The sequence below is a fragment of the Manduca sexta genome, chromosome 26 (genome assembly GCF_014839805.1).
Source record: "Manduca sexta isolate Smith_Timp_Sample1 chromosome 26, JHU_Msex_v1.0, whole genome shotgun sequence".
NCBI classification, from domain to species: Eukaryota; Metazoa; Arthropoda; class Insecta; order Lepidoptera; family Sphingidae; genus Manduca; species Manduca sexta.
In genome coordinates, this window is record NC_051140.1 from 12,743,709 (window position 1) to 12,760,185 (window position 16,477).

A 16,477-nucleotide genomic window follows, 5' to 3' on the forward strand; every position below is an offset into this window, starting at 1 on the left:
ATGGTCAATCATTAGGCAAAAACAAAAATATATACTATGTCTTTTAAGTAGAAATGTGTTATTAAAATTGTGCAGTATGTTTGTTATTTAAAATTATAGAGATCTATCTGGTAAAAATTAGCCTTAAAATAGCCTTGAATTAGCCTTAAATGATGATTAAATGATAATCACTCTGTTTGTATAGTTTGACGTACGGCCGCGAGCCACAATGCACTTGCATGACCCAGGAACAATATGCTCGTCTCAGAGCTCAAGATCCTCGCTATCGTAAGTATATAGTATATTATTTATATTTCAATACAAAAACAATATTTTATGCAACATACTGTAATTATATAAGTTGTACTGTTTAAATATAAAATATCACAGAAATTGTATAGTCTATTTTTTGCTCTAATAATTATCATAATTAACTGTTTATTTTTCATTATAATGAATGAATGAATGAATTTCATTATCATGATATAAACTAGGATCATCGACTCTACCACGGACTACGACTAGAGCCATAGAGACAGATACAGGCGCGGCGGCATCGGGAACCACAGGCCGCTCCGACAAAGTAGTCGCTGCTACTTCTTCCACTTCTCTCTACGACAACGTAACCAACTCCCAGCCTACGCACCAGCCGCCACCGAAACGTAATTATTTATATGACTAAGGGATCATTTAACAACTTCTGAGTGCTAGTCGTCATATAAATCTATAAGCTGACGAAATACAAAAGTCCCATTCTGATGTATGTTCCCAAACAAATGGTAATCAAATTAATACTATCTACATTCTACATTTGCTGTTTAATACGATAACTGAAATGGTAATTTTTTTTAAATTTGTGAAACAGGCCCTAAGAATATCTTATGTAAGATATTTATGAATAAAGATATAATCAAATTTAGGAAGCTGTTTCCAAATAACAAGATGTTGTATATGCTTTAAAATGATGTGCACTAATGAATTAATATAAACAATAGCTAATTTACTTAAAATGATTTTGCTTTTGTTTGTAGGCAGCCGTAGTAATTATCCGGAAGATTATTATCATGCTTGTTTTGTTATTTGTCAAGGTAGAATTTTTCGCCTAGTTGAATTAAAAGTAGTCTGTTTTCAATTTATAGAACTTGCAGATCTTCGGTAAATTTTATGTATTATGCGACATCTGCGGCAAATAACAACACAAATATTATTATTAAAGTTATATTTTACACTAACTCGATATAGCCTAAATATTATTTATTATAGACAAATACAATTTTGTTATAGCGGCGGCTCGTCAAGCGGATTCTCAACCACCGACACGCCCTCCGAAGTCTCAGGAGACCTCGACTATGACTACAAACACTTCTACTGCACCAAAGACGGTGACTGCTTCCGTCGGTACTCATGGGACTAGTGTAATTATCTTTCATTTTTATTTTAATTAAGCTAAGGCCATTATATACTTCAGGCGGTATCAACTTTAGAAACGCGCACATTGTAGCCATGATATTAATAAAGTTGTTTTTCTACGTAAAATCAAAACTGTTACTTAATTAAGTATTTATAACATGCCCTATTTATTTTTATGCAACACATACGCTGTAGTAAATTTGAGTCGATTTAATAAAAGCAATCCAGCATAATATTTACGTTATCGACAATTGAATAGTAACTGGTTACTTGACTTTTAATGCGATAGGCTTAAAAAACAAAATACCAGACGGTGCATGATGAATTCAAATACTTAAACTTCTAATTTCATTCTTAATTATATAATTTTACAGACTTCTGATGAGCCACAAGGGGTCGGGGGTGGTACTTCGTCTCAGCACGGGCAGGACTTGAAATCGGAAGGCGTGCAGGCGGGCGGCACCCTCACCTCTTCTAAATCATCAGCTACGTCCACTCGCTCCAGCAAGGACCATCTCCAGCACATGAATAAGAGCGTCGACTATGGAGATGGCAATGAATCGGTAAACAATTATTTACTTAACGTGTTATATCCTTCATAATTATTTTGGATCTGGTGGACCTGAAAAAAGGAAAGATTCACTCAATAGGTAAAAGAGAATTTGAAATACACGACAACATTTTTTTGTCTCGATAATTAGACTTGTATCTGTATGTTTTTATTTTTTATAGTTAAACAAATTATTGTACTTTAAGTATCTTTTGATCCGCTCTATATTTTTCAAGACTAATGAGGACCATTTTTATGCACCGTTTTGAAGGAAATTTTGGCCAGTGTAATTACTAGGAATAATTAGAATTAACATGAATATCGGAGGGTGAACAAAAGTGTCATACGACGTGCTTCTTTATTCAAAGTTTGAATGGTTTCTTTACTGCTAATGCGCTGCCGTGACGTCTCACCATCACGCGCTGCATTTACTCGTCTTAGAATTAATCTGTCTATCAACGAAGCCATAATATACTGCATAATATTCCAATGCAGCACCCTGAGGAGCAGAAGTAGGTTCCACTGAGTTGATATCGTTTTCCAGTCTCGGGAGTCGGATCGGCACTCGGTGCATCACCACAACGTAATCAATAACAACACGTCAGGCTCAAGGCGTACCAAGTCCAAGAGCACTGAGGACATGAATATGGGTAACCGTCAATTATTATATGTGTTGTATTTATACGACTCTGGATATTATTATTGTAGTAAGTAATCATTGGATATTGATAAATAATTTTATTCAAACTTGCTTGCCGTCGCGCCTTTATCCAATGAAAGCCTATTACTGAAATAAAAGCTATGAATTCAATACATATTATGTAGCCTTTGTCAGGAGCTAACGTATTTTATGTGAATTGCTTAAACGTTTCTTAGAATACGAAGTCAGGACGTTTTGTTCCATATACTTAATCAATGTTGACTACTTATATATCAATATTATGTAATCTGGTAAACAAACAACGAGTATTGTTTATAACCAACTTTGATAAATTTATAAATATTTAGGTTTACAGTAGTTATTTTATAATATTTGTATATAATTACATCGTCCTTACTATTACTTTTATTTGTGTTATCAAGAAATTGTATTGATCTATATAAAAATAGCGGCGATAGCCTAGTTGGGTGTGGAACGGACTAGCAAGACGAATATCCGCAGGTTCAAATCCCAAGGGCACACACCTCTTTTCTCTTGTGTGTATTCTTTGTGAATTTATCGTTCGCTTTAACGGTGAAGGAAAACATCGTGAGGAAACCTGCACATCCGAGAAGTTCCTCTTTAGGAATTTCGAAGGTGTGTGAAGTCTACCAATCCGCACTAGGCCAGCGTGGTGGACTAAGGCCTAATCCCTCTCAGTAGTAGAGGAGGTCCGTGCTCAGCAGTGGGCAAGTATATAATACAGGGCTGATATAATTATTATTATTATTATATAAAAATATAATGTACACAGTTTTATAGACTACACAAGATTCTGTATACTTTCTTAGAACATTAAAACTCACAGTAGAGTCACATGAGGTACTATGTCTATGTAATAAAACAATAAATTCTACAACTACTATTGCAATTCAACTATTAAGAACAAGTTTATGGTTATTTAACGTTTAACCATCGTTAAACGGCGGTAACCTAATTGGGGGAGGAACGGACTGTTGAGACGATTGTCTACAGGATCAAACCCAAGGGACACATCTCTGATTTTTATAAAGTTATGTATACACATAAAATTCATAACATACCAGAATATATATTGTGGTATGAATTATCGCTTGCTTTAACAGTGAAGAAATCTGCCTACCTAGGCCAGTAGTGGCCTAGGCCGGTGGACTCGGGCTTAAATCCTCTTAGTAGTAGAATAGACCCTAAGCCAGCAGTGGTTTAGTGTATAATACAGGGCTAATATTTTATATATAGTAATTAATAGAACTATAACAGTAAATCCAATCTAAACGATTTTGCAACAGATTCAAGCACTCTAAAGCGCATGCTGAAGCCGATGCCGTCGACGGAGAGTCCAGTGACTTCACCGGAGATGGGCCGGCGGCGGTACGGCGGCGCGGGCCCGTGTCCTCCCACATGTGGGTCACACGGACACCGTCACCAGCAACATGTCCACCACGGACATTACTCGCACGTCGTCAATAACAACAGCCGACAGAGCTCTCAGAGGTATGTTACTTTCCTTCTTTTCATGATAAACTTATCCAGTTGTAAGGCTATTGTAGATAGGGAAACCATTGGACAACCCAAAGCCGACTTGTTTATTTCTGTTATGAAGGTTTTCTCTATTGGACCTTATAGCCAATACAAAGCTTTATAAAATTGAAACCCAACGTCCCAACAGTGCAGTGTAGCGTTATATTTAGTTGTAGAATTCGTAAACCACTATATTGCCACCATTATATTGCCACGGTTTAAGGTATGTACAAAGACCTCATAGTCTGTAGTTTAAGAACAGTCGTGGCCGAACCTTATCACCGCGCAAGCAACATACCTCGTTATTCAATAGTATTAAAAATGTTTGCGTTCTTGTGTTTGATGGTTACAGTTTAAGGGATTAAAATTATTGAAAGCAGTTATCAAATACATTGTTAAACGCAGACGAGGTGTAGGCGTCGGCGCGGCGCCCAGCGGATACCCAGGCCGGGGGTTGTACTTGGAACTGGGCGGCGGGGAGCGCGACCTCTCACCTCCTTCCGACAACGTGATGTTCGACAACCAATGCTACGCCACCACGCCGTCGTCTTCCAATGGCAATTCCGATCAGGAGCCTTGCCAGCGACGCGATGGCAGGCATCATCACGCGGTAAGCAAATATTATAAACTTATTATTAAGTTGACTTAATTGACAATGTACTTAGATGTTTTGCTAATAATAATCACTAAAGCTCTTCATTTTGGAAATATGAAAATAGGATAGTTGTTATCGACGAAAAAATGCATTCAAACAATTTAACATAATTCAACTTATTATACCGTCTTTTTGGGTTGCCTTGAATAAGAAAGAATATTAGAATTAAGATAACATGACTTACAGACTTTCTTTAGAGTAATTAACCAAATATGGTAGTCAAAGTCTAGTTCTAATTTAGTATACCTACGTCTCCAATATTACGCAGTCGATTTATTTAGTAGAATAATTAATTTTATTATTATACAATATCATAACATAGGATTTTAAACAAACAAGTCTTAACTACAACAATATTTTCAGTAAATTTATTCACCATTCTGCATAAAAAATGTACAGAAAAAATAAAAATGTGTTTGTTTTACGTAACTAAAGTTTATTCTTCAATAAGTATTACCGAAAAATTTAAACTTAAACTCCAAAAAACTACATCATAAATTTCTATTGGGACTTAATAATTACATTAATTAAAAACTGAGAATAATTTGTTTAAATAATAAATACTACACAGATGAAAAAGTAATTTTATATTTTCATTATATAAAAAAATAAATTAATGTTTTATTTAATAGAAACCCTGCCTGTCCCGGCAGGCATCGCAGTCAAGCGCGACGCCGGCGCCTGGCTCGCCCACTTCTCGTCTATTGCTTGAGTATGAGATGCACCTGCGGAATACCCTCGCTAAAGGAATGGACGCTGAGAGCTACAGCTTACACACGTTTGAAGCGCTACTTAGCCAGAGTATGGAAGATTTGGGTGAGATAATATTTTATTTGATATTAAGAACTATCTAAAAAAGTATCATTACTTTTTTTACCATTTTGGTGTCATCACCATGGGAAGAAATATATACGGTGAAGAGCGGGTATACTAGTTACGCCTCTGGGCATACGATGCGTGGATTTAAATGTAACAATTCTTTTACCTGCTCAAGATTTCATCATATGCAGGATGTTGCTGTCACTAAAACTAACTTTAATCCCTATGTTTGAAGTAATCCATATTTCGTAGTTTTACCCACGTGAAAAAAAAATCCGAGATAAAAAGTAGCTTACAACACTCAAAAGTAATGTGGCATCCTATTAGTGAAAAAAATCAAAATCGGTTTAGATTAGCGCCTTCATACAAACAATAAACTTTACAGCATTATAATGTTACTATAGATTTTAATTTCGTTTATTATAAATGTATCTTCAAATTAATACAAATTTTAAAGATCCTTTGAATAACGTACCAGCTTGGTAAACGCATCGCTGAGAGCGGCTGGATCAATTTGGCCATATTTTGTTTCATCTTAACTTGTTTGTAATAGTCCAAATTAGGTTTAAATTTTATTGAAAGAAATATTCGATAAAGTTTAATCAAGGTTCTATGTGGGATTTTTATATGATCTTCAGACCTAAATCGCAATTTAAACAAGTTAAGTTATTTTTTTTTTGTTTTATTTGTGATCATAAAAAAGTAATCATAAAATAATAATCCAGACATTTATAGAGAATATTGCGCGCTAAACTAATTCTAAAGGGCGCTACTTCGCGGTAATGTAAAGTTCATTGATCTATCAAAGGAGGTGGAACGGGAAATTGACCAGAATATTGATTTTGTAAAGAAAAATAAAAAATGTCATTGGCGGTTCTTCTGCTTCGATGCTATTCATGTCTCGTTGAATATTTTACAACTTTAGTTTTTTGGGACTGCGTTCCAATGTAAAACATTTATATTTCGAAAAAGTTAATTTTGAGTGTATCTAATATTTGTAAAATAATATGCCAATATCTTATAATCGAAGGTCTTTTATATTAAATGATATCTTTTTGATATCCAAATATCCATAAATTATCTTGGTTCGATTTTTTGTCGAATAAAAACCGTTTTTGGATATTAACTTAGAATTTCGTTCATTTTTATCTTTATTTGTAACGCGACATAATTTGATTGATTTTTTTGGTTTATTTGCTATGCTCCAGAGATAGAAATAAATGAAATTGAATCAAACCTCTTTGCTAAAATTTCTTAATGATTCAAACCTCTTTGCTTTTTTATTTTTGTTTTTTTTACGATCTTCTTTTTTTTATTGTCATTTAAATTTTAATTATATTTTAACCTTATCGTTTAACCTTAAATGCGAGTTTGGAGGTGACAAACGATTACATGGTAGGTAACAATAAATAAATCAATTATCCTTTTCAGTTGAATTATTATTTTTATAGTTTTGTTATCATATTTACCATTTTCTAACAGCACTGCAGAAATTCACAAAATGATCACGAATATGATTTAAATTCGGTCAGGATAACGACGAAACGTCTAGTTAGTAATATTATAAAGACAGTGAGAGGAGTTTCGTTCTAGGAGGTTAATTGCCTAATAATTTGATTATTTTAAAATATATTATAAAACATTTAATAGAATATAATTTTAAATTTTAATTAAACCAATGTGATAAACATTATTGATATATTACCATTCAGTAATTTAAAGATATATTATAAGATAAGTCAGATATTTAAATCCCACATAGTGAGATTTAAATATCTTTATTCCTTACTTTTGCAATAGTTCAAGAATGTGACATTAAGCCTCTGTTTGTTTTTATTGTTTTAAATGACGAGACGAGCTTACCGTTCACTTGATAGTAAGCGATACGACCGTCCATAAACTGTAAAACCACCATCCAACACCTTGAATTACAAAGTATTGTTTGGTATTCCACTGAGCTCGCCGTCCTGAGACATGAGATGTTAAGTCTTATTATGTCCAGTAGGTATATTATCTGCAATATCTTTCTAACTGGAATACAACAATGAGGACACACTGCTGCTTGGTGGCAGAAATAGACATTGCGGTGGTACCTACCCAGGCGGACTCTCACATATGAGAGACCTAGCACCAGTAAACCACCAACAGTGTTTCACATTAATTTTTATACAAATTCTATTTATCAAAACATAATTTCATTAAACACATCGAAGTAACGATGCTTCACTAACGTACGATATTAATAACATTGAAAAGTTACATTACACGAGCAATAAACATTTTTTTTATATATGGGCTAGTAATAGTAGATAATTATGGTTACTCGGCTAGGCTTTCGAAAAAATAATAAAAAAAAGCCTAACAAATTCAAAATTTATAACAATAATAGACCTATTTATAAAAAAATAATTCGCTTCATTTGTTTTCTCAGAATATAATGACAATATGCCGCCGTCGAATCAGAGGAGTCCTTACCCGCCTAGACGAAGTAAGTAGAACACAGTGAATCATACAGCATTTTTTTTTAATAATGATCCCCTAATGCATGAACATAAATGCATCAAACTGAATTTATACACAATCCTAAAAAACTCCTATAAACTATTTAATTTGAACCCTGTTTTTGTTTTCTTGAGGACCAACCCAAGAGTCCATTCTACAATCTTTGAGACACCTCAAGGAAGCCGCAATAAAGGAAAGAGGTGAAAATAATTATTCTATTAATGTGATGCGTATATCGTTTGTGGGTATAATGGTATTTTAGTTACTTATATATGCGTATGGCTACATTTTTATTTATTTGTTTTGCTACTGTGATCTAAAATGTTTAGATAGGTATATTTATTTTTTTGATTATTTTATGTTATTCTTAAAGTTGTGCACTGAATGTGTATCGAAATAATTTACAATCATACTATTTTGTTTCGTTTTAATTTAGTATGTAATCGAGTTCCTCAAATCGAAGTCTATCATAGGAAGTAGTGATCTCTACATGATAACTATCTACTATATGCATAGAAGATATGAAATAGAGAACACTAATTTACAATAATTTGACTGCTACTCAGGCAAATATGTTTATACCGTTTAGGTGTCGAATTCTGTACTTTAAAAAGTAGGTTAATTTTTTTTCACTTCAAGTGAACGAACGAAGGTCGACGAAGTGAACGGTCGCATTGTATTGGTGCAGCGTGTGTTGCACCGATACCATGTGTGAGTGGGACAAGGCAGGAGGATAGAGATTTATTCTATATATTTGATATTATCTTTTTGGTTTATTCATTAATCCAAAAACTAGATTTTACCATCCTTCAAGATTACAAGTCACTAGGAATAATCCTAGTGAGCTTTAAAGGTAATAATATATTCACAAAAGTAGTACAATATTTTTTTCATTAAAATATGAACTTCAAATTTTAACAGTCTTACAAGTCTATATAAAATTAAACCAAATTCATAAACAATTTACGGACACAACTGAAAGAAATTGAAACAGTATGTAACCATTTAGAGTAAAATAATTACATTGTAAACTAGTGTTGTATCTATTTTACATTGACGTAAATTGCAATGGCTGAATGCTTTAAGTATGCGGTGTTTTTCAAGTAATATACCGTATATATCTAAAAAGTATTCATATGTATGTATGTAATGGCATGTAGATAAAATAATATATAAGGGTAAAGCATATACATATGTGTAGTTACTATACTATTCATCTGTATGCTTCATTGTATCGAGAACAGCATTTGTTCAAGCGTTTGGTAGTGGCAGGCTGATTTTTTCCTTCCAACAATTATTATTAAATTGTAAACAATGCCTTGCAATTATAGATTGTTAATCCCCCGGCTCTAAACCAGGTGATTGGTTAAAAAAACTGGGTATAATCATACGCATGTTTATAAAGTTTTTGCACAAGCACCGGGATTTGTGGTCGGATTGTCAGTCTATACTTGCAATGAGCGTGATGTTAAAACTCTACCATTATATAGATGGTAGATACATGTTGCGTGATGATGCGTCAGGAGCCGCGTCGCAATGTTCTGGCGGAGGTAGTCGCTCCTCCACTTTGCCGCTGCCACATCGGCTTGGGGTGGAGCGGCAGCACAGCGCGAGATCCGACCGCGATGGATATTATAGGTAAACTACATCCATTAACTATATTACGTTAGTATTTTATGAAGACGTTTATTGAGTATTAATATTGGCAGCAACAGAGTTTAGTTACTGATATATTGTTTTAGATCAATAACTGTAACTAAAGGGATAAAAATATGAATTTCATATTTATTGCTAATAAGGAACTTTTCCAAGAAAAATGCAAGAAATTTAGGAAAAGATAATTTTTAATATAACATTTAATTATTAAATGTTGTAACATATGGAAATCCAATTCTCCAAACTTTTACAATGGAAAAGAAACCAATAGGTTAATTCTTTTAGGATAGGAATCGGCCATTTCTTCATAATCCTAAATCGTTACAAATTCAATAACTAAAACGCAAGTTTATTGTGAAAACTCTACAACGAATCTAGCTAATGTATCCATAATTATACTTATTGTTCTAAACACACAAAAATCTATTCAATTCAATATTGAAGTAACCATGCAACGATTTTGCGACCGCTATAAGAAAAATATTTTGTTTGTAAATTAATAAATAATAAGAACACTTTAGTTGATGTTTATTTTCTGTTTCTTAATAAAATTATATGTTGTTGAATAATAAACGATAAATGTTATACTCATATAAATCAAAATACTTTGTTTTAGTGACCGCAACGAACTAATGAGAGAACGTGAACGTGATCGCGAGAGGGGCTACCTCAGTGATCACAACACCAGGTTTGTTGACATTACATATGGCTTGGTCACTGACACCTTGTTGCTGTGAAATGCACTAATGTTGTTGGTGCAACTGTCAGTTTCTTAGCCGTGTAGTTGTTTCGTCGCAACAAAGTCTGCGCGAAACGATTTTATTATTCCCTTATGGAAACGTACTTTGGTAAGTATCTTATTGGTGCGATTGTTTGAAAATGTCAAGAATTAAATTTTATAATAAACTTATTTTGTACTCGTATGTGTTTGTTTATCAAATAAAATCTAAAATTTCGTCCGTTATTTAATCTATAGTTACGTTCACAGAGACCGAGTGAGGGATCGCGATCAAGGATATCTGAGCGATCATCAATCAAGGTACGTACTATCTTATTTAAAGGCAATAATAATAACAGGCAACAGTCATATGTATAGTCTAAAAGTCTTAGGTTCATAAAAAATCGTAATTGAAAAATCGGATCTGATGCCGTTGATGTCACCGGAAGACATGTCTTTTTGTGTAGTCCGTATCAGCAACTCCAGGTGCAAAATAAGGATTTTATAGATCATACAAAATATAATTTATCGTTTTTCATCGCCCAATACGCCACCACAGCTGTCTAATATTAAATCACTAGGAAATTATAATCTTAGTATTTTGTCGAACAAAAGCACGAATTAGAAAATTAGTTATACCTCCTTAGAAGTAATGTAATGCCAGGACGCAAAACATGAATAACAAGGATTCAGTCACATTTAAGCAAAGTGAATTGTACCTCTTAGGAAGATAATAGTGTTTTGTTAAAAAAGATCGTTTAGTTTTTAAGGTGAGTGTATCAAAAATGGCTTATAACTTCACAAACTTAATTTCCAGTGTTTAATGATATATAAAAAAAAACTTTTTTATTTCAATCCTTAGATGTACATTAAATATAACTTATTGATTTACTGTCAGTCGGGGTACATGGAACCGGAGAGTCTCTAAGATAAAATTATCTTTAAACCTTTTGAAGATCGTCTAATTACTTTTGTATAATGTAGGCCAGTAAAAGTGAAAGTGGGTCATCTAATATAGTAGATTCCTACCATGACTAAACGCCCACAGACCATTACAAACGCCACGTCGTCATTAAAGGAGTAGTGATGGCGGAGTTTAAACCTTCGGAAATTCTGCTCAGTACGTAATGTAAAAGAAAACTAACATTTTACGCTAGTTTTCCTGATGGCTCCTTCACCATTCGCGCAGTAGATAAATTATGATAACTACAACCATGCTCTACCAATATGTTATTATAATATAAATTTCTCGCATTAAATAAGTTGTTTGCAAATCCTGAATATTTAGTATTACATTAGTAGTAAGATAATTTTTATATCAGCGATTATTCCACTCCAATGCAGTTTCAGCGTAATACTCGTCTGATATCTATGTACAGATACGCTTTGGATTAAAATATACATTAGTTCGAGAATTTTGAAAGAATCTTACAAAATATTGTTAAAAAAGAAAACTACTAATTACCACAAATTGGTGAGATGGGAATTATGATGAATGCTAATAATTAGAAAATGTGTAAATCGGTTAAATTAAGTGAATTATATAATGAGGATTTCGCTTTTCTAGTGGAAAGCGCCATCTATCCATAAATAAACAAAACATACAAGTCAACGTAGCCATCACTTAAATCATATTCTAGATTAACTTATAGGCTACTAATGTCCAAAACCATCTCAGTAGTAAAGGAGACCCATGCTCAATAGTGAGCAGTATATACTATATGGCTGATATTATTTAAAGGCTACATTTTATTCCGGTTAAGTATACAGTACACAACACCTGGAAAAAATATTACGTAATGTGCCCCCTCATGGTAAACAAGTCAAAAATATAGTTCCCCCATAGCGTTCTTCTGTTGATATAGTTTATAACTAGGCGTACGAAATATCCGAACTGGGTGAGTCCGGATTTGTATTGCATATCCTGTTTATACGACTTAACTAAATATCCGCCAATACAAACTATCGTAAACTAGATGCAAAATGTTAATTCAGAGTAAAATATCATGTTTGCAGTAGACCTAACATACATTCACATTTTCAAACTATCTGGGATATTACAAATGCAAAATGTTTTTTCTAGTGAAGTATTTGTAATCAATCTACAGCAAATTATTATTTTATTGAATTCAATAATTGTTAGCAGAATTAATAATTTAATTTTTCTGCTTTTTTAATTAGCAATTCATTAAACAGCTTAATAATTACATGAAATATTTTCTGATAGTAAAAACCATTTGTGTAAACATAAATAAATAATATAAAGTAACAATAAAATCAGCCATGTATTATATACTTTCCCCTGCTACGCGCGAGCCTTCTCTACTATTGTAAGTTTAGGCCTTAGATCACCACGCTAGCTTAGTGCGAGTTGGCAGATTTCACATACCCTCATTTTTTTAGTATTCTTAGGTATATAGGTTTAATCGTGATATTATTTACCGTCGCCGTTAAAGACGGTGACAATCTATAAAGAATACATACAAAACTCCCATAAGTAAGAGATGTGTGCCGTCGGTTTTGATCCTGCAGACATTGCTTTCGGCAGACCGTGGCATTCCCAACTAGGCTGTCTACATACCTAATGTTCTAGATTTAGGTAGATCGTAAATTATACGACTGACCTATACTTATTTAAAACAATAGAGTAAATGTATGTAGGGTCGAGGAACAGGATCAATTAAACGCCTTTAACTACTTTAAAATTAATTATATTTTGCTCGACACTTTTCACCTTGCATGGTTTTAACCGAGAGTCGTCATCTTGAGCCTATTTTATTATAATTCTGCCCGTGCACCCAAGAAGCTGTAACATTCAGCCTACATGTATATCGTTGTAAAACACTTTTTACTACTTCATAAACTACCAAATACCAGCTACATACATACTGATTTTTGAGAAAATATTTTGATATTATATTGTAATAGTGGTGTGTCATTAAATAAATAAATAAATAAATCAAGAGAATATGATATGACTTATAACTAATGTTGTCGTTAGTCAATTGTAATTTTGTTGATAAACGCTAAGCCTTTAGAGGATCATTGAAAGGGTATTTCTTAATGGCCGACAGCGTATCAACGTTGCCCTGGTATTGTAGTCGTTAATGGGACAAGATTATGACTAACAATCAGTTACTTACTTGCTGACTTTCACATATTAATAAATATTATTGCCTTTAGCGGCTTTACCAGCTTAAAAGTCTGTTTAAGTGAAAATATTTCTTCTATATGACAATTTCTATACTATGTGACAATTTCTTCACCCGTTAATAGGAATCTCGTCGAACAAATAAAACATTCTAATTAATGTAATATTAAATGAGATTTTTTTTTTCAAAACCACATACAAATGCTTAAGTTTTTTTTTTATAAATTATTGCATGGATCTAAAATATATATAGCGGTGAAAGTACTCAACAAAATAGACTTCTGTTTGCGTACTGCTTGACCAAGCCATGGTGGATTACATAATGATGCAGCCACTGTGCCTCGGTTTGACAAATATGGTATCCAATATAATTACTAGTCATTATTAAACCTCACTGATTCATTGACGGACACAACGGTATGAATGAAAAAGGTAGTATAGCGTTGTAAAAATCAATGATTTCGGATGGTATTGCTGATTATTAAATCACTACTACTTAATCTAAGTCAACCATGGCGTCTGTTATTACCTATACAAGCGACATGTAGGTCTTCTCGTTTAGTTGCATAAAAATATATACGTAGTGGTTTATTTACAACTGAACCTAAAAGTATTGATGCTGCAAAAAAATAATTTAATTATTATTCTGTCTGATTATTTCGTCCAGAAATGTAGCTCATTAAAATATATGATTTATAAGTTAACAAAACTTTGATTCTGCCTCTATAGACGATTCCGTTTTAATAGAAATTAATTAGTCAATGTCTTCAATTGTTCATATTTCCAAACTTAATAATACCAAATAGAGTTGTGACAAGGCGCAAATTATTGTGCTTACTGAAACATAAATTGTATTGTGAACATTAATCTAACTGAGATTAAATTCAATTAATTCAAGCTTATATATTTTGTTTAGTTGTATAAAGATTTTATTAGTATTAGTGGCATTAGTAATTTTATGGGTTCCTTGGTCAGGCGCTCATATAAGGCAATTCCTTTTAATAAGATGAGCACGGTTGAAGCAGGATTTAATTTTGTAAAATGGAATTCCGTATAACTATTCGTAAATTGCGTTAGGGTGCCATTCCTAATATCATAAATTGTTTTTAAATTTTTCAATATGTAATGTGACTGTACATATTTCATTTAACATTATTCATAGAAAAATAGAAGTATATGGAATAAACAGATATTTTGATTACTACTGCATCTTAGGTGACGAGGGCTAAAACATAAAGTTTAAAACATAAATTAAAATCACAAAAATTATGACAGGCACTATGATTTTACTAAAATAAATCTCGTATTGAAATAATAATACGCATGTAGCTTTATTATATATTAAAAATCTGAGGAAATCTTTATTCCTTGAAAGTATTATTCGATAATGCGAGACGCTAAGAAAACATTGCTTTTCGATTAATAGAAACTATTCGCAAACCTCATCTCCGAAAGAGATAGAAGCGCAAATATGGTGTCTATTGTTTATCGAACTTTTTATCCAACAATATGACAGATTACGTTCCTATTGTGCTATTGTACAGAAATCCCAGGCAACTTGATATTTTTCTAGTAAAAAATAGGTACGTTTTAAGCCTCCATCCTTAGTTTTGGACATCACAGCTTACATCCTTAGCACTTACGCTGCCAATACAAAAATGACATTCGATTTTATTTTATTTAATATCATCAGCGTCTCTTTAAAGTTATACCTACGATAGTCCTAATACGTTTAATTAAAATAATTAGTTTTCTAGATACTCAATGTTACTGCATTATACGAAATATTATTATGCACACAAAGACTTATAAAAATGGATAATTATAAATTAGTGTGACATGAAAATAGGAAATCATAACATCTGCCTTTCATATGAAATACAAACGTGATATCAAGTGTGTATTCACATGCGTACTTCTAAAAGTCAATCTTATAACTCTCGTACCTTGTATTTATAAAGTAGGTGTCTATGTACAGTTTGTGCTAGTATTGTGCGAAAAATTATCCATACCTATATTTCCTGATATTTTCACCAAAAATCCCAGTTTTTTTTTTTTTTTTTTTTTTAGCATTTCGTTGTTTAGTGTGAATATAACGTATGCGTGAGTGTATTTCTGACTGAAAATGTGATGTTGCTGCCATAACGAATTTTCTTAGACTAGTAGCAGTGACATTAGCGAGCGTAAAATTAAAACAACTAGGTATTTATTGATATTTATTTTATTCGAAATTTATATTATTTTATATCTATGGTTCTAGTAAATTATTGTAAAGTGATATTTTAAAACAAGCATGTGGTTTAATTTAGTAACGCAATGTCAAAATGACCCTGTATAATATTTTTTTCTTTTACATTGCTAAAGACGAATCTTTTCTAAGGCGTACAACTTAACGATCCAATTTTCCTGTACAAGTACCAAATTCACCTGGGGCCTAATAATCTATTCTTGAGGCACCGTTGAGTAACTACTTACTATAATTCATTGTAATAAGCTCCTGACCCCTAATCCCTCGCCCTGAAGCCTATTACAAGCATATTGAAGCGTGGGGACCAGCAAGCTCAGATTTAACGGATAATATTAGAGGAAGCCGAATTACATCCTTACGTAATATTTATTATAAGCTGGCTGGTAAAAAAAATACATTTGATTAAATATTTTGCAGGTTTTTACCGGAGATATTATTACTATATTTATAAATAAAAATCGTGATGAGTGGAAAATGTTAAAAATACGAGATGATACAGCGTCCATCAAGGCCGAACTGCTTAAGGGTAAAATGGGGCGAGATGCCGATGTGTTTTAACAGCATCATTGTTGCGTTTCATGAGATAAAA

At 32.8% G+C, this 16,477-nt stretch overlaps 1 protein-coding gene across 1 annotated transcript in view; it reads left to right on the forward strand.

The window, feature by feature from the left end:
• The window catches only part of LOC115444648 (protein still life, isoforms C/SIF type 2), a 104,667-nt gene that overhangs the window by 23,043 nt on the left and 65,147 nt on the right, over positions 1 to 16,477 (forward strand). The window contains exons 7-19 of the mRNA XM_037443361.1: positions 185 to 267; positions 474 to 641; positions 1,264 to 1,394; positions 1,764 to 1,952; positions 2,484 to 2,589; positions 3,908 to 4,112; positions 4,545 to 4,749; positions 5,427 to 5,610; positions 8,045 to 8,101; positions 8,250 to 8,315; positions 9,606 to 9,753; positions 10,388 to 10,459; positions 10,760 to 10,810. Of these exons, the coding sequence (XP_037299258.1) occupies positions 185 to 267; positions 474 to 641; positions 1,264 to 1,394; positions 1,764 to 1,952; positions 2,484 to 2,589; positions 3,908 to 4,112; positions 4,545 to 4,749; positions 5,427 to 5,610; positions 8,045 to 8,101; positions 8,250 to 8,315; positions 9,606 to 9,753; positions 10,388 to 10,459; positions 10,760 to 10,810 (1,665 nt within the window). The remainder of the gene's footprint in view (positions 1 to 184; positions 268 to 473; positions 642 to 1,263; positions 1,395 to 1,763; positions 1,953 to 2,483; positions 2,590 to 3,907; positions 4,113 to 4,544; positions 4,750 to 5,426; positions 5,611 to 8,044; positions 8,102 to 8,249; positions 8,316 to 9,605; positions 9,754 to 10,387; positions 10,460 to 10,759; positions 10,811 to 16,477) is intronic.